Below are 19841 nucleotides of genomic sequence, written 5' to 3' on the forward strand. Positions count from 1 at the left end.
GTTACCCTTATGAAAATGCAAAATTGGGGGCTGAAAAACATTTTTGTGGGAAAAATGTGAAAATTTTATTTTTACGGCTCAATGTTATAAACTTCTGTGAATCACCTGGGGGTTCAAGGTGCTCACCACACATCTAGATAAGTTCCCTGAGGGGTCTAGTTTCCAAAATGGTGTCACTTGTGGGGGCTTTCCACTGTTTAGGCACATCAGAGGCTCTCCAAACGCAACATGGCGTCCGCTAATTATTCAAGCAAATTTTACAATCAAAAAGTCAAATGGCGCTCCTTCCCTTCCGAATCCTGCCGTGCGCCCAAACTGTGGTTTTTCCCCACATATGGGGTATCTGCGTGCTCAGGGGAAATTGCACAACAAATTTTGGGGTCCATTTTTTCCTGTTACCCCTGCGCAAAAAAAAAAAAAAATAGGTCTAAAGTAACATTTTTGTGAAAAAAGTTAATTATTAATTTTTTTATTCCACATTCCAAAAATTCCTGTGAAGCACCTGAAGGGTTAATAAAGTTCTTGAATGTGGTTTTTGAGCATCTTGAGGGATGCAGTTTTTAGGATGGTGTCACTTTTGGGTATTTTCTGTCATAAAGACCCCTCAAAGTGACTTCAAATGAGATGTGGTCCCTAAAAAAATGGTTTTGTAAATTGTGTTGGAAAAATGAGAAATCGCTGGTCAACTTTTAACCCTTATGGCTGCCTAATAAAAAAAAAAATGTTGGTTCCAAAATTGTGCTGATGTAAAGTAGACATGTGGGAAATGTTATTTATTAACTATTTTGTGTGACATATCTCTGATTTAAGGGCATAAAAATTAACATTTTGAAAATTGCAACATTTTCCAAATTTTCACCAAATTTTCATTTTTTTCACAAATAAACACAATTGATATTGAAGAAATTTTACCACAATCATGAAATACAATATGTCACGAAAAAAACATTCTCAGAATCAGGGGATCCGTTGAAGCGTTTCAGAGAAATTGCTTCAAAGTGACAGTGGTCAGAATTGTAAAAATTGGCCTGGTCATTAAAGTGCAAACCACCTTGGGTTGTAAAGGGGTTAAAATCAGCTAAATCCTTAATAAATTGGCTATGTTTCCTTTCTTTTAAAATTGGCTGAAATTTTTCCACCGATGTTTGTTGTGCGTTCTCTCTCGTACAGAAATCAGGATCCGGCTTGTATTTTAGAGCCTTATCTATCAAATAGTTCAATTTTTTACTTGAATCCTCCAAAAGCTTTTTCTCCTCTACTAGGAGAATGTTCATGAATCTCAAAGAGGATTCAACAGACTCCTTGGCCCAAGTTGTTAATAATTGCGGACTAGCTGTACGTGGGGATGGTTGTGTCGTTATTTTCACTGAGAGACTTTGGAAATTGTAAAACATCTTCGGTGGTCTATAAGGCCACCTGCACCTGTCCACTAGATTATGTGGGGAATACTACGAGGGAGCTAAGAAGGAGAGTGGGAGAACACTTGGGCGATATCAGAAATAAGCATGATACCCCGATTGCACGACATATCAATGGAGGTCGTGTAAAGGAAATATCGTTTTGTATGATTGAGCTGATTAGACCTAAAGCTAGAGGGGGCGATTTGGATAGAATGATCCTTCGGAAAGAATCCGAATGGATCTTTAGAATACAATCCCTGTCTCCAAAGAGATTAAATGAACAACTATCCTATACATGTTTCCTATAAACTTACCCCTCGTGGTCTCCCTCTCTGCCTCGTCTGTTGTCCATCTGATCTGGGCCCCTCTCCTACTTCCATTATATGGTGTTTTTTTTTAACCTGAATTTTGCCTTGATTCAAAATGAACACCTGATTGGTGGTCCCCTATTGTGGTAATCATATGTGGGTATTATCCAGCTCAAACGTATATTGCCATTATGGCACTGTTATGCTGAGACTATATACCATACATTATATGGCATTTTTCCTCCTACACCCCCTCCCCTTCCCTTCCTACCTATGATCCTCATTATATTGGGTTATATACCCCTGTCAGATTCAACAGTGTTCATCCAGATTCCTATGGTTACCAGTCATACCCCACCAATCCCCACTATCTCAATCCATTTGAAAACCCCATATATTTAAAATGAGTTCTTGCTGCCCTGGCCACCTTTTTGTCCTAATATATACATATATATAGAAAAAAAAATAATTTATTCATCTTGATACTATTTGTTCAATTAAGACATATCTATAATTATCTTAATGGCTGGGCTCATTGAATCAATAGGGGTTACTTGATTTATTTGACTGTACCATAGAATGCACTGATTTACATCTTTTGTTGAATCTCTATATGCGTTCCAGGCTGGAACGCTGAAGTCACTTCCGGGTATGAAAAGGGTAAACCATATATTACATAGATGTGTTATTAGTGCCTTCCAGTTTAAGTGCCATTCAGACTCCGATTATGTATGTGTGCTCCACGGTGGAGCGCACACGTCATTTCCGGGCATGCAGCCGGTACATGCGCTGACTTACCATAGTCTGCAGGCGTCTTTCTTGTTTTGTATCCTCCCTGCTGATGTCTGCGCGTATTTATCTTACATCACGGACCTCTTAAGTATAATTGACAGACTTGCATGGTAGTGCCAGTGGGACAGGGAAGCCCATGGTAGAGTATAGGACTCCTCTCTATGGGGGTGTATTTTCCTCTATTCACACATTAACCAGGGGGATATTTAAACCTGGTCTCTGACACTCTCTTTGTCAGCCATCAGCCTTCCTGCAGTATACATCATGCAGCTTCATCATTCCTTGACATAGAATCTCAGTATCGGCCTCCTGATGAACCTAATGATGGGGGAAACGCGTCGAGGCATACTGTACTTTGAACAAAAGATAAGTTTATCAATTGACCTTTGTCTATCCATGTTTATTTTTATAATTATTTTTATACTAGGAATATCTGTGTATTAGACTAGGCAGTCACCTTTCTTTATAATGTTTAGTTCACCCTATAGGGTGTAACAGGGACAAATAAGTGAGTGGGTAAGCCAAAAAAAACGTTATTAGGGTGCCAACCTCCGCGTCAGGCAGGATCATATTAGAGGCGTATTAGGGCTATTTAAGTCCTTGCTATGTCTCAGAGTAATTATGTTCCTCAGCGAGATGTGCCATTATTAAATCTCTGACAAATTATAGAAATATTCTGTTTTTTATATACACGGGTATAGGTGTGTTGTAAATAATATTAAATAAAAGCATGTTGGAGATGTTGGGAGGAAAGGGGCTCATACTCTCACATTCATGCCCACCAATTAAAAGTCTATGGTTGACAATATTTGATCTGTACAACAAAATGTCTTTATATTAAATTCAGCCAACTATGGAATTGGCTTTGCTATCTTTATGTGACATCTCCATCTCCAGATTTAAGAAAGGCTTGCTTAGGTACTTCCTCACAGCTATCAGAAATCTAATACCCCGCTACTGGAAACAAACAAACAAACTCCCCATCACATTCTGATTTTGTATCCGAACTTAATAATATTCTTAGAATGGAGCAACTGATAGGCCAAAGCATCGGGCACTCGGATAAAATATATAACACCTGGGTGCGTTGGATTGCATTCAGAGAAACCCCGGAACTGACCTCCTGGTTAAATTGAAGTGGAATAGCAATTGTAGCATTAGCTCTCAATATTTAGCATTTTTTCTATACTTTCAAAATAAATGACATCTACTGACCAATTTCAGTGTGGATTTATATGGATCTGACCTGTCTCCACAAAAATTAAAATAAGACCTACAGGAAGAGAAACCAACTTCCCTCACCCCCCTCCCTTACTTTCTCCTACTCTCTTACCCTCTCTACTTATCCCACTCATCTTTTAATCACTCCTAGTTTATTTTAACCGTGTATTACTCTTCTTTTTCCTTATCTTCCCTTCTCTCTATAAGCTGTGATTACTCATTTGCGTTATGAGCTATATAGTACATTTTCTTAAAATTACCTCAATTACCATCTAAATGTTTACAAGTTGATTCCTGAAATATTCTGTTATTATGTGATTTAGTGAATATAATACTTTGTGAAAACGTTTTGCCACTTTGATTATATGTACTACTTAATATGACCTTAAAAATTCAATAAAATTCTGATTTACAAAAAAAATAAAATAAATAAAAGCATTGTTTTAGAGGGTATATATGTTTACTTCACTACAAACCTTCTTGGTATAATCTATGTGTCTGATTTTACCATCAGTGTGTCATCCGTGTGTTCATTTTTACCATCAGAGTGTATTCCGTGTGTCCGTTTTTACCATCAGTGTGTCATCCAGTGTCCGTTTTTACCATCAGTGTGTATTCCGTGTGTCCATTTTTACCATCAGTGTGTCATCCAGTACCCGTTTTTACCATTAGTGTGTATTCCGCGTGTCCGTTTTTACCATCAGTGTGTCATTCATGTGTCTATTTTTACCATCAGTGTGTCATCCGCGTGTCCGTTTTTACCATCAGTGTTTCTGTTTTTACCATCAGTGTTTTCACGGATGGATAAAGAAAGAAAGATTAAAAAGCTTCTCCTATATTTAGGAACACGGACAGTACATAGACTGAACACTGATGCCTTCCGTGTGTTGTACATGTTTTTTGTGGACCCATAGACTAATATTGGCCGTTGTCATCCGTGCTGCTGGAAGAAAAGGCACGTCTCGAGGTGTTTTGCACAGACACATGGTCCGTGAAAAACACAGACATATGAATACCACCATAGACTATAATGGCTACTTGTTGTATCCGTGAAAAAAAACAGATACAAACATATATGTGCAATACAGACATCTGAATGAGGTCTAACACTCGGGTAGTTTTGCCCAAGTCAACAGTATTGGATGTTGGCTGTAATATTGCATCAGGACATAGGCTGTGTGCCCACGATACGTTTTTAAGCGTTTCCGCAGCTGCAAAAACGCTTAAAAAACGCATGGTAGAAGCCCTGCCATGTTCCACAATGATAATTCGCATGTGCTGTGCACATGCTGCGGAAATTTCCGCTGCGGATTGTCATTGCGGAAAAAAACGCAGCACTACCAATTCTTTTGCGGAAGTGCTGCGTTTTCGCCGCCATTGACTTGCATTAGATCGCATGGATTACGCATCACTGTATATGTAGATGCACATTCCATGTGTACTAATGTGCGGATGGTACCCAGGTCTAGAGGAGAGGAGACTCTCCTCCGGACCTGGGTACCATAGAAAACTGTAAAAAAAAAAGAATAAAATAAAAAATAAATATATATTTACCTTCTGGCGGCCCGCGGTGTGCTCTTCCTCGCATGCCAGCAGTTCGCGATGGACTGAAGGACCTGCGCTGATGTCATAGTCATGTGACGGGTCACGCGACGCTGACGTCGGCAGGTCCTTCAGTGTACCGCTGCCGGCAAGGGAGAACGGAGGGAAGCAAGACTGGGAGCCATCAGAGGGTAAGTATATATTTATTTTTTTTATTTTTTTACCATTCTTTCGGTCACAGTATATAAATCCATGCCGTTTGCATGGATTTATATAGTGTGACCTAGTTGTCACAAGCACTTTCCAAGTGATGCTAAAATCGCTTGGAAAGCGCTTGTCAACCCGCATGCAGAAATGCAAGTGAAGAACGCTTCACATCCGCATGTCCCTGGCAGGAAAACGCATGTACAATCCACATGCTTTTTTTTCTGCCAGGGAGATGCAGAAACACTCAGGAAAAAATCCTGAGCATTTCTGCATCGTGGGCGCATAGCCTTAGCATAACTCTGATCTTAGCTATTTACCCACCTGAGTCCTGCAGTCAGTAGCAGCATGTAGATTCACAGAAGGGGACTTTCTGTCACTCGTTATCCATAAGAAAGAGTTTCACCTATAAAAATCTAATTGTCAAAGACATCCTCATTGAAACATCTGTTTTTCACGCATGAGTATAATCGGCTTTTTTCACAGATAGCAATTTCATTTATACTCAATTTGAGGTAAGAAAGCACACAAGAAAAACACATTAAAATTACAATAAAACCCCTGCAAAAAGCCCAACCTAAGGCCACTTTGATATTTAGCATCTTGATGTCTTGATGTAGCTTCAGCAAAAATCTTCACAACGTATAGTATAATGCATGTAATTAAAGGGGTTGTCTGAGACTTTAATATTGATGGATTATCCTTAGGATAGGTCATCAATGTCAGATCTGTGGGGGTGCGTCACTTGATCTTTAAAGTTAAAAAAAAACATATGCACTGAAAAAAATCAGTACATAACATGCAACAGAGTTTCAAAAAGGAGTTCTTCATGACATTACGGTTGGTGGCTGAGTTATGGGGGGCCCATAGCAGTCCAGGGGCGGACATACCGCTGCTGGTGCAGCTGCGCTTGGGGGCCCGCCGGTGCAGCGTCTCCCTGCTCCGCTGCTGACAGGACAGAATGGCAGCGGAGCTGCAGAGATCCGTCCTCTGCTTCCTGCCTGTCGCATCCTCTCTCACACAGGCACGTGCTGCTTGATGACGTCATCATGCAGCGCGGGCCTGTGTGAGGGAGGAAATTGCAGACAACAAGGATGCTGCAGCTTGCGGGGGAACGGGCAGAGAGGTAAGTGTCTTTTTTTTTTTGTTTTTTTTTTACTGAACTCTGGGGAGAGCAATAATGGGGCTGATGGGGCTGGAGAGAGCAATAATGGGGCTGATGGGGCTGGGGAGAGCAATGGTGGGGCTGTTGGGGCTGTGGAGAGCGCTGATGCGTCTGGGGAGAGCAATGGTGGGGCTGGGAAGAGCAGTGATGCTGCAGCTTGCGAGGGAACGGGCAGAGAGGTAAGTGTTTTTTTTATTTTTAAATAAAAGCAATAATGGGGCTGATTGGGCTGGAGAGAGCAATAGTGAGGCTGATAGGGCTGGGGAGAGCAATGGTAGGGCTGATGGGGCTGGGGAGAGCAATCGTGGGGCTGATGGGGCTGGGGAGAGCAATGGTGGGGCTGATGGGGCTGGGGAGAGCGCTGATGGGTCTGGGAAGATCAATGGTGGGGTGGGGAGAGCAATGATGGGGATTAGTAGACCAATGATGGGGATGGGGAGAGCAATGACGGGTTGCTGGGAGAGAGCTATGATGGAGGGGCTGGGAGAGTAATGACGGGGGTTGCTGGGAGAGAACAATGATGGGGGTGCAGGGAGAGAGCAATGACGGTGGTGCAGGGAGAGAGCAATGACGGGGGTGCTGGGAGAGAGCAATGATGGGGGTGCTGGGAGAGAGCAATGATGGGGGTGCTGGGAGAGAGCAATGATAGTGGTGCTAGGACAGAGCAATGATGGGGGTGCTCGGAGAGCGCAATGACGGGGGTGCTGCGAGACAACAATGACGGGGTGCAGGGCGAGAGCAATGACAGGGGTGCAGGGAGAGAGCAATGACGGGGGTGCTGGGAGAGAGGAATGACAGGGGTGCTGGGAGAGAGCAATTACGAGGGTGCTGGCAGAGCAATGACAGGGGTGCTGGGACAGAGCAATGTTGGGGTGCTGGTAGAGAGCAATGATGGGAGGTGCTGGGACATAGCAATGACGGGGGTGTTGGGAGAGAGCAATGATGGAGGTGCTGGGACAGAGTAATGATGGGGGTGGTTGTATATTTTCCGTGTGCACATAGCCTTACAGTTAATTGGGCAGAGACACAGAGACTGAATAATTTATTTTATTGGCAGGTGGAGATTATAGTTAATGGGGGGCACAGTGCTGCTTATCACTTTATATTTTGATTACTAAGTGGCTAATAGTATATTAATGGGGGGTTACAGATCTGTATTCAGGGGTGCAGTGCGGGGGAGACACATGTATATATACAATATATGTGACCTTGTTATTATCTAGGCTGGAGATCATCATGACAAGACGAATCGTGACTGGGAGATGTCGACATGAAGGTCTGACCAGATGGAGAAGAAGCAGCAGAAACCGACTCTGATCAGACGAGACATCAGCGGTAAGTGCCTGGATGTAAATATTATTCTGTATCTGCACTGTGTGACTTAGAGTGATAATGTTACATGTAAAATCCCTTAGTCTGCATTCTCACATTTGTGTGAAATGTCAGATTTTTTTATCGGATGGTCCACGGTAGAGTTTTATTGATCCATTCACACATCCATGAAAATCACGGATCTGAGAATGAGATCTGTGAGGGTCAGAGAATGTCCTGTTCTGATCCGATTTTGAGGATTAGAATAGGACATGCTCAATGCGTCTGTAAAACAGGGCAGCACACCGACACTGCACACAGATGCAGGAATGTAGCCGTATTATGTATAGCACAGTCCCTTAGTACATAGTGTACTCACTTATTATGTATAGCATACGCCCTTAGTATATAGTGTACTCGCTTATTATGTATAGCGCCGCCCTTAATTATATAGTTTCATCTTTTATTATGTATAACACCCTCCCTTATTACCTCTCTAGCTCTAGGGCTCACAATTGGGGGATTATACTGTGTTGGGGTCAGCAAACTTTGCCCCGGGAGTTGAGGTGAGGTACAGTAGGGTCATTATACTGTGCATGTGGAGGAATTCACCATGGGGGTATCACACTGTGTTTGGGGGACATTTTTGTTGGTATCACACTTTATGGGACAATGACAGAGGGGCCTAGGATGTCAGCAGGAGGAAAATTACTATGTAAAGGCTGGAAGGTTGTGTGATCTGCTCTTCTGTGACCCTGACAATTATTTACATTTTTTTTTTTGGGGGGGGGGGCAATTTGAACTTCTGCTATGGGGCCCCATGAATCCTATGTACGCCCCTGGCTCAGTTCCCACATAACGTTCCATGCACGTGTACCATGCTGCCAGGGCGTGGCTGCTAAGAAATAGTTTCCTAAAAGTGGCAATGGCTTTTCACTGTACCATTAGAAATGAATTATAAATGCCTAATTGTTTAGAGCCGCTTAATTTCTGCAAATGACAGCAAGTAATCTGCAGGAAATTTGCAATGATACAGCAGAAAGCTGCTGCGACTTTTAGGAAATGACTTCTTAGCGCTACAGTTTGGATGCGCACTAGACACGCACCGAACGCTAATTGAGTCCCCAGCGTGAGAGTAGAAATGTTTACCCCAGTGAGGTCAAATTATGCTCTAGTTTTAGAGCTCTCTTAACATCAAATTTACCCATTCCTAACATGTGACATATATGTGTAAGTAAGGGGGAACATTTATTCTTGTGGAGAGTGCCAATCAGGATTCAAGAGATATCCAGTGCCCCTCTGGGAATTTAAATATGCAAATGTCCTCTTCAGAGACTAAATTTCCAGAGGAGCATTGCATGGCCTATAAGTCTCTTTATGACAGCTTGGCACTCTCAATAAAGAGAAATGGTCCCCTTTAGACTCAATGTCAGAGGCCTCTTACCGAGCTAAATCAAATCTCCTGCTTTTCACTGATGAGGAGTAAACACCACGAAACGTGTTTGCAAATGGAATTTTTGTTTTTTTTCTTATTCCAAACCATGAACAAATCTCATTAAGTGGTTGATACTGATTTTTAGGATTGCTACATTCAATAGATGAGGCTAAATTTCAAGTCCTCTTCCTCCCTAAAAAGTCTATTTGCATATATACAGTATGTGTATATCACATGCCGGGTGTAGGTGTTGGTACAAGCTCAGGAGATGAGCCTCCTGCATACCCTGCAGGTGCCTTCTGTGTTATAAAGCAAACACTTAAACAGGTTCAGTTACTTCTGTTTAACCACTTAGAAGGCCACTATTATATGCTGATAGAGGCATTTAAGTATTTTGATTAGATGGAGAAAAATAATTTTTCCGTCACCCATACACATGCGATGCAATCGCGAGGTGCCGATGGGCCAAGGCAGCCAGTGGCCTACTGAAAGCCTCCATCATCACCATGTTTGTACTCCTATGAAGTCTATGTGAAATAGAGTTTTCAATATAACTTCCATCTCTTTAGTGATATACTAATGTTTTATATTGATTCTCCTAGTGACTGCACAGCTTTCTGGACACAATGGATACTCTGGAGGGAAGGTCATATTTGTGGACACTGAAAACACATTGAATCCTTTTTGGCTGTATATTAATTTTATTGTTACATATAGTATTTTTTGCATATTTTGAAAATTATTTATAATAGTATTATGCAGTGGGACTTATTCATTAAAACAGGAATTTTAAGAATTTATTATAAATTCTGTCACATCATTGGTTGCAAATGCACTTCTTTCCAGGTGTACATGAAAATGATACATGAAATAATAGCAATGCCTATGGAGGTGCAATCCAAGGGAAGAGTTATGTATAATGTTTAGGGTGTACATATGTTTGTTTAGTTTTGGAGAAAGGAGTATCTTGAATCCTGTATGATTGCCTGTACCAGGTCAGACCAATGATAGACAGTAGAAGATGCAACACACATGTCCCACTCACAAACAAACAATCATGCAATATTTTTACGAGTTTTGTGCTGATTAGTGATGAGCGAGCATGCTCGTTACTCGAGATTTACGAGCATGCTCGGGTATATCCCGAGTATCTTCAGAGTGCTCGGGAGTTATGTTTTAGTCGCGCTGTGTTCATGATTTGCGACTGAAAGCCTTATTACATGTGAGGAATGCCTGTTTCTTAGGCATTCCTCACTTGTATTAACGCTGTTAAACAGTCGTAAATCATGAGCACTGAGTGACGAAAACATAACACCAAGCACAGCTGAAGATACTCGGCGAGAACCCGAGCATGCTCGCCGAAAGGGTTAAAAGAACATACTCGCTCATCACCAATGCTAATCACAACTTGCACCATTTTTGCAGATAAACATCTCAAAGCCTAGTTATATAAATGTATCCATCATAAGTAAGATCTCTCAGCAGTCTAGCTTAATGTAGATTCCCAAATCTGATTTAGGGCTCGCTCACACTTGTGTATAAATCGCAAGAGTGCAATCCAATAAAAAAAATTGGATTGCACTCTGACCAGTATTATTCAATGGGCAGTGCAGATCTACGTATTTTTTCTCAGCTGTATTCGGCATCAGAAAAAAATTGCGGCATGCTGCGATTTCACTCCAAAATTAGTACAGTGCGAGAAAAAAAAACAAATCGCCATACGGACCATCATTATGGCATCCGATTTCTAAAGATACATTGCAATTCTGTAGCATAGGAAAATGTAAATGGCCCTGTAAATGATTAATAGCTGCTGCTGTAAAAAAAATGGATTGTATACGGATGACAAGTGAGAAAAAAAAATCGTCCCACTCTCCTGAATGAGAGTAGGACAGATTTTTTTTTTTTTTAATTTTTATATGCAAGTGTGAGCGTACCCTAATAGCTTGAGTTGTCCTTGGATATAATTAGTACTCATATATTTCATAATATTTTATGTCCCTGCAAAACACAAAGTCATCTAGCAATGACTAATCATTGCATCAGAAACGTGGCCGCTAGACTGAGATGAGATGCTGATTTCCATGATGTTATAATAAAGAATTTGATTTTATTCAGAGTATGAATGCATGCTACTTTTAAAGTACCACTTCAAGTTTTTTTTATTACACCATTGGTTAGCTATCAGTCATGTATGTTCAATGTGTGTGGTAAAATACTTACCGATTGTCATCTTCTACTCCGCTTCCAGCATCACACTGATCTTTTTCCCCGTCTTGTGACTGTGAGCTCTGACCCATTTACAGTTTACTATGTTACAGAATTGCAGCGTGCCCATAAAAATCAGATGCTATAAGATGTGACTGTATGGTATCTGTTATTTTTTGCACTTCCATAGACTTGAATGGGTGAGTCTGATCCAACATATAGAAGAAAAGAGTGCATGTTGCGATTTTTTTTTTCCCACAAGCAGATTTGATCTATGAAAAAAATCACTTATCTGCACTGCCCCATTAAATAACATTGTTCGGACTGCTAGCCGTTTTTTCGCAAACAGCACCCAGACTGAAAATATGCTCATGTGAACCTACCCTAATGTTAGTCTATAAAAGCCTTGTTCTGAGACTCATAGACTTATATTGAGAACTGACTTCCAAACTCCACAGCGAAAACTGGAGTGATCCAGTTGGTCACAATCACAACTGCGGTCACATAGTGCAGAAGAGGACCGGAGCGACAATGGAAACGGCAGAAGACGGCGACTGGTATTTTTCTACACATAAGGAACACATATTAATGATACCTAACAACAGGTTGTGTAATAATTTAAAAAAAAAGAAGCTGGAGAGGTACATACAACCTAATACATAACTTGTATTAACTCATTATTATTATTTATTATTATAGCGCCATTTAATCCATGGCACTTTACATGTGAAAAAGGGGTACACATAGAAAAACAATTACAATGATCTTTAACAAAATATGACGGCGACTTGCACAGGAGGAGCGACAACCCTGCCCGCGAGGGCTCACAATCTACAAGGAATACAAAAAAAAACCATCACTTCTGCTGGTTTTTTTTTTTATGTTTGAAATTTTACGCTTTTTATTTGCTGCACAAATAGTGTTAACTTTATTATGTGGATCAGCACGATTATCACGATTATGGCCATACCAAATTTATATTGTTTTATTCATGTTTTATTATTTTTATACAATAAATACTCTGCAAAAAATATCATTTGTTTAACATTTTTACAGCTTTACGAGCCCTTTTTTTAATTGTGTCAAAAGATGTATTTTTCCTTGGTCCCATATTTGGGTATATAAACTTTTTAAATCCTTTTTGGGAGGTGGAATCAACAAAAAAAACAGTAATTCTGGCTATTTTTTTTTTTTTTTTAACATCGCTCAGCATTCAGTATAATAAACATGGCACCTTTATTCTGTAAGTCATTACTATCATGAGAATACCAAATTTATTTAGTTTTGTTATGTTTTACTATTTTTTTCTTAAAATTAAAATAATTATTTTTTTTTTGATAACCATATTCTGAGACCCATAACTTTTTTTATTTCTCTGTATACAGAGTTGTGTGATGGCTTATTTTTTTTGCAGAACAAGCTTTATTTTTCACTAGTACCATTTTCACTGGTAGATAAGATTTTTTTAATTACTTTTTTTGTTATAAAAAAAAACTGAATAAGGAGGGGACAAAAAAAACTGCAATTCTGGCAATGTTTTCGTGTTTTTATTTTTTCGTTCTCAGTGTAGGATAAATAATGATGTATAGTTTTATAGTACAGGACAATACAATTAGAATGATGCTTGGCTTATAACTTTTTTTGTTTTCCTACTTGTGAGCAGGAAAATGCCGTTAAAAGTATTTTGTGAACCATAACTTTTTAACTTTTCTGAATACAGTGCACTATGTGGGCTTGTTTTCCTTTGCATAAAAAACTGTGGTATTTATTAGTTTTTATTTTGGGATACATAGGACTTTTTGATAATTTTTTATTTAGTATTCTGTGTGAAGAAATGAACAAAAATGACAATTCTGGCATCATTTTTGGGATAAATAATGCTGTATTTTGATTGAGCTGGCCATTTTGCAGACAGTGAAACCCGATATGAGAATTTTTTTTTTTATTACATTAAATTACTTTTTTTCTGAAGAATTGTATTTTTTGATTTGTTCCTAACATTTGTTTTTTTAAATAGTTAAATATGTTTTTACTTCATTTTTTTACAATATTTATTAGTCCCACAAAGTAACTTGAATATGTGAAGTCTTGAGCAGAGTAACAATACCACGTACTATGTAGTGCAGGTCATTATCATGTTGGTCAGTGTTAAGCTAACTTCACACGAGTGTATAAAAAAATTGCCTACCCCGAAAAAAAGAACAATTTGTCATCCGTATGCCATCCATATGTTCATTTTTTACATCCATATGGCATCCGTTTTTATACATTAGTTAATAAAATTTACAAGACCAGATACATCTTCTTATGCAATGTATCCTTAAAAATCAGATCCAATATTAACAATCTGTATTGGATCCAATTTTTGTTTTTGGCACTCCCATAGAATTGCATAGGCGATGCTCATCCGAAATATGGAAGAGAGTTGCATGCTGCAATTTCTTTTATTTTTTCCACACGGCCATTCTATCTGTGAAAAATCTGTCATCTTAACAGCCCAATTGGGATGAATATTCACTGATTTCATGGAAAGTGCCACATCCATTAAATATGAAAACCCAATGAGGTGACAGGGTGTAAGGTAAAGGAATATTCTAGTCAAAATATATACACTGATGACTGGGGCTGGTGTACTACACAATGATTCAAACCCTTCAGTAATACAGTGAACCAGACTATGAAAAAATGGATATATTGTTTTAGGTCTGGTGCAGGACCTAAGGGGGGGACAGTGTGGTGTGACACAAAACAATGCAAAGAAAGCGAGAGAAACCCGGTATCATTACCTAATTCTTGTCTCACATAATTTCTCACATCCTACACTAGACATTGCACAATATCAGTTTTACTTAGAATTTATCCTATAAGTGGACTAGAACACACTACTTTAAAAAGTCAGTACAGATGTTCTGATTTGTAGGAATATAGATAGGGAAATCCCTATACTGGTCTAAGAAAAAAACAAACCTATTGTTTGCCTCATCTTCTGCAAATTCTCAGTGCTACATTAATTTTAATATTGGTATCATTCCTTGTGTGTAATAGACTGTATAAGCATTACAGTATTCAAACAATTGTCATATGTTATATTCTTATATTATTATTTCATTTGGTATCATAACATTAGTACATTTTTAGAAACAATTATTCCTTAATAATGTTTGCAGCCGCCCAGATCGTCTTCGAGATATAGCTGATCGATTTGGTGTGGATCATGATGCAATGCTCGACAATGTGTTATATGCCCGAGCTTATACAAGTAAGAGACAAAACATGTTTAACCCCTTCACCCCCCAACCCAGTTTTCACCTTCATGACCAGGCCAAATTTTATAATTCTGACCAGTGTCACTTTATATGGTAATAACTCTGGAACGCTTCAATATATCACAGTGATTCTGATATACACTGCTCAAAAAAATAAAGGGAGCACTCAAATAACACATCCTAGATCTGAATGAATGAAATATTCTTATTGAATACTTTGTTCTGTACAAAGTTGAATGTGCTGACAACAAAATCACACAAAAATCATCAATGGAAATCAAATGTATTAACCAATGGAGGCCTGGATTTGGAGTCACCCCCAAAATAATTTAAAGTGGAAGAACACACTACAGGCTGATCCAACTTTGATGTAATGTCCTTAAAACAAGTCAAAAAATGAGGCTCAGTATTGTGTGCAGTCTCCACGTGCCTGTATGACCTCCCTACAACGCCTGGGCATGCTCCTGATGAGGTTGCGGATGGTCTCCTGTGGGATCTCCTCCAAACCTGGACTAAAGCATCCGCCAACTCCTGGACAGTCTGTGGTGCAACGTGACGTTGGTGGATGGAGTGAGACATGATGTCCCAGATGTGCTCAATTGGATTCAGGTCTGGGGAACGGACGGGCCAGTCCATAGCTTCAATGCCTTCATCTTGCAGGACCTGCTGACACACTCCAGCCTCATGAGGTCTGGCATTGTCCTGCATTAGGAGGAACCCAGGGCCAACCGCACCAGCATATGGTCTCACAAGGGGTCTGAGGATCTCAACTCAGTACCTAATGGCAGTCAGGCTTCCTCTGGCGAGCACATGGATGGCTGTCATGTCTGTCACATGTGCTCAGTGTAAACCTGCTTTCATCTGTGAAGAGCACAGGGCGCCAGTGGCGACTTTGCCAATCCTGGTGTTCTGTGGCAAATGCAAAGCATCCTGCACGGTGTTGGGCTGTGAGCACAACCCCCATCTGTGGACGTCAGGCCCTCATACCACCCTCATGGAGTCGGTTTTTAACAGTTTGTGCAGACACATGCACATTTCTGGCCTACTGGAGGTCATTTTGCAAGGCTCTGGCAGTGCTCCTCCTGTTCCTCCTTGCACAAAGGCGGAGGTAGCGGTCCTGCTGCTGGGTTTTTGCCCTCCTACGGCCCCCTCCACATCTCCTGGTGCACTAGCCTGTCTCCTGGTAGCGCCTCCAGCCTCTGGACACTACGCTGACAGAGCAAACCTTCTTGCCATAGCTTGCATTGATGTGCCATCCTGGATGAGCGGCACTACCTGAGCAACTACTGTGGGTTGTTGAGTCTGTCTCATGCTACCACAGGTGTGAAAGCTCATCCAACATTCAAAGGTGACCAAAACATCAGCCAGAAAGCATTGGTACTGAGATGTGGTCTGTGGTCCCCACCTGCAGAACCACTCCTTTATTGAGGAGTGGTTCTGCAGGTGATAATTGCCAATAATTTCCATCTATTGTCTATTCCATTTGCACAACAGCATGTGAAATTGATTGTCAATCAGTTTTGCTTCCTAAGTGGACAGTTTGATTTCACAGAAGTTTGATTTACTTGGAGTTATATTCTGTTGTTTAAGTGTTCCCTTTATTTTTTGAGCAGTGTATATGCTAGTTTTCTCGTGACAGTGTACTTTGTGATAGTGGTAAAATTTGTTCGATATGACTTGCGTTTATTTTTGAAAATATTGGAAATTTGGCGAAAATGCTGAAAATGTAGCAATTTTCAAACTTTTAATTCTTATGCCCTTAAACCAGAGTTATGTCACACAAAATAGTTAATAAATAACATTTACCACATGTCTACTTTACGTATGCATCATTTTTTAAACATAATTTTTTTGTTAAGAAGTTAGAAGGGTTAAAAGTTGATTTGCAATTTCTCATTTTTCCAACAAAATTTACAAAACCATTTTTTAGGGACCACATTTGAAGTGACATTACGGGGGCCTATATGACAGAAAATATCCAAAAGTGACACTATTCTAAAAACGGCAACCCTCAAAGTCCTCAAACCACATTCAAGAAGTTTATTAACCCTTCAGGTGCTTCACAGGAATTAATGCAACGTGGAAGGAAAAAAAAAAATGAACATTTTACTTTTTTTTCACAAAAATTTTCCTTTATCCTCATTTTTTTTATTTTCACAATGGTAGTAGGAGAAAGTGAACTCCAAAATTTGTTCAATTTCTCCTGAGTACGCATATACCCCATATGGGGAGGAAAACTACTGTTTGCACGCATGGCAGGGCTCGGAAGGGGAGGAGTTCCGTTTGACTTTTTGAATGCAAAAATGGCTGGTATCAGCAGTGGACGCCATCTTGCGTTTGGAGAGCCCCCAATGTGCCTAAACAGTGGAAACCTCTCACAAGTGACCCCATTTAGGAAACTAGACCCCTCAGGGAATTGATCTAGATGGGCAGTGAGTGCCTTGAACCCCGAGGTGCTTCACAAAAGTTTATAACGTTGAGCCGAGAAAATGAAAACTCATATTTTTCCCACAAAAACTTTTTTTAGCCTCAATTTTTTGATTTTCGCAAGGGTAATAGGTGAAATTGCACCAATTTGATGAACAATTTCTCCTGAGTACGTTGATACCCCATATGTGTTGGAAAATTACTGTTTGGGTGCACGGCAGGGCTCGGAAGAGAAGGAGCACTGTTTGACTGTCACGCCAGGTATGAGTGCAATACAGAATCACTCCAGGTGTGAGTGCAACACAAGGGCGAAAGGGAGCCCAAACACTAGGGAAAGGGAGAAGTGGTGACCTCCTAAACTGTACTAGTGTCACCCTGACTTCCCCTAATGTCCCTATATAGCCTCTTTAGCTGTCGCCGATCACGTACCTTGCCCTACTATCTCTGGCGTAAGGCTATAGCTGGGGAAGGAAGGAGATGAGCACTAGTCAACCTCTGCTAGCACTCTAAAGACAAAAGGGGAAGACAACACAGGGGAATTACAACTTAGCTTTAGAAGAAACTCCAACAGGGCACACGGCCTCAAGACTCCAAAGAGGACGTGATGCTACTTCAGCCAAGTTCCAAGTAGGAATGAGTATAACTGCCCACCTGGAGAGACCAGGTATATATATATATATATTTATACACCCAGGCCAGAGGGAGGTAGTCGCTGGGTCTGCAATGCAAAACGTGGAGACCTCCTACAAGCCACTTCAGGACGACTGTCTATCACCTCTGACACACCCGTGACAGTACCCCCCATCTACGTGTGGCTTCTGGACACTCAGGTTCGGGGTTCCCAGGAAAAGAGGTGTGAAAAGAGCAAACCAATTTGGGAGCGTTCACCTCTGACGCTGAAACCCACGTCCTCTCCACTAGACCATAGCCTTTTCAGTGCACCAAGTATTGCAGAGAACGATGTTGGAGACGAGAATCTGCTATCCTTAATCTCGAACTCCAAATTACCATCAACCATTACTGGGGGCGGTGGTAGAGGTGAGGGCTCAAGGGGTTCTACGTACCTTTTGAGTAAGGACCTGTCGAACACATTGTGAATCTTAAAGGCCCGAGGAAGTTCAAGACGAAACGCTGCTGGGTTAATGACGGCGGTAATTTTGTAGGGACCAATAAACCTAGGTCCCAGCTTCCAGGAAGGAACTTTCAATCTTATATTCTACACAAAGTCATTCCATTTGGAATCCGTTGCCCATCTACAGAATTCCGAACTGTATGTTTCCAATGACCGAATCCCCTGCTGAAGGCGACGTAGCTTAGACTCAGGGTCATCAGAGATAAGGGCAAGAGCTCCAAAAAAAACCTCCACACATTGGAGACAAACTGTCCTGCGGTAACAAAAACGCCCATGACTGAGGATCGCCCTGCAGTAGAGAGATCACAATACCAACCCGTTGCTCCTCATTACCGGAGGAGTAGGGACGAAGTTTTAAGTACAATTTGCATGCCTCCTTAAACACAAAAAACTTGTCCCTACCTCCTGAAAACCTGTCCGGGAGGGCAATCTTGGTTTCAGACTGGACAGGTCTACCAGCAGAAACCCCTACATTGGCGGCCTGTAACCAGTGATACTGCTGCTGAACCTCATGTGCAGCAGACCTTCATGGTGGTGAAATAGCTGCTAGGAAACCACTGCTAAGGACAGGCAACAAGCAGAAGAGACTTGTTTGGGATAAAGAACACAAGGAATGGACATTAGACCAGTGGAAATCTGTGCTTTGGTCTGATGAGTCCAAATTTGAGATCTTTGGTTCCAACCACCGTGTCTTTGTGCGACGCAGAAAAGGTGAACGGATGAACTCTACATGCCTGGTTCCCACCATGAAGCATGGAGGAGGAGGTGTGATGGTGTGGGGGTGCTTTGCTGGTGACACTGTTGGGGATTTATTCAAAATTGAAGGCATACTGAACCAGCATGGCTACCACAGCATCTTTCAGCGGCATGCTATTGCATCCGGTTTGCATTTAGTTGGACCATCATTTATTTTTCAACAGGACAATGACCCCAAACACCTCCAGGCTGTGTAAGGGCTAGTTGACCAAGAAGGAGTGGTTTGGGGTGAGCTCGACCGCAGAATGAAGGCAAAAGGTATTGGCACTGTTTGAAAAATCATGTGATGCTTCTCTAATTCGTGTAAATAACAGCACCTGTAACTTACCTGTGGCACCTAACAGGTGTTGGCAATAACTAAATCACACTTGCATTCCAGTTAACATGGATTAAAGTTGACTCAACCTCTGTCCTGTGTCCTTGTGTGTACCACATTGAGCATGGAGAAAATAAAGAAGACCAAAGAACTGTCTGATGACTTGAGAAACCAAATTGTGAGGAAGCATGAGTAATCCCAAGGCTACAAGTCCATCTCCAAAGACCTGAATGTTCCTGTGTCTTCCGTGCGCAGTGTCATCAAGAAGTTTAAAGCCCATGGCACTGTGGCTAACCTCCCTAGATGTGGATGGAAAAGAAAAAATTATGAGAGATTTCAACGCAAGATTGTGCGGATG

General features: G+C 40.9%; 1 protein-coding gene across 1 annotated transcript in view; it reads left to right on the forward strand.

Annotated features, from left to right (window-relative positions):
• Window positions 1-19841, forward strand: part of LOC141156509 (meiotic recombination protein DMC1/LIM15 homolog) — a 154719-nt gene that overhangs the window by 94179 nt on the left and 40699 nt on the right. The window contains exons 8-9 of the mRNA XM_073642705.1: window positions 9981-10053; window positions 14754-14845. Coding sequence (XP_073498806.1) covers window positions 9981-10053; window positions 14754-14845 — 165 coding nt within the window. The remainder of the gene's footprint in view (window positions 1-9980; window positions 10054-14753; window positions 14846-19841) is intronic.

This window comes from Phyllobates terribilis, unplaced genomic scaffold, assembly GCF_046119375.1.
Source record: "Phyllobates terribilis strain yellow unplaced genomic scaffold, ASM4611937v1 Scaffold_8__6_contigs__length_399053987, whole genome shotgun sequence".
NCBI classification, from domain to species: domain Eukaryota; kingdom Metazoa; phylum Chordata; class Amphibia; order Anura; family Dendrobatidae; genus Phyllobates; species Phyllobates terribilis.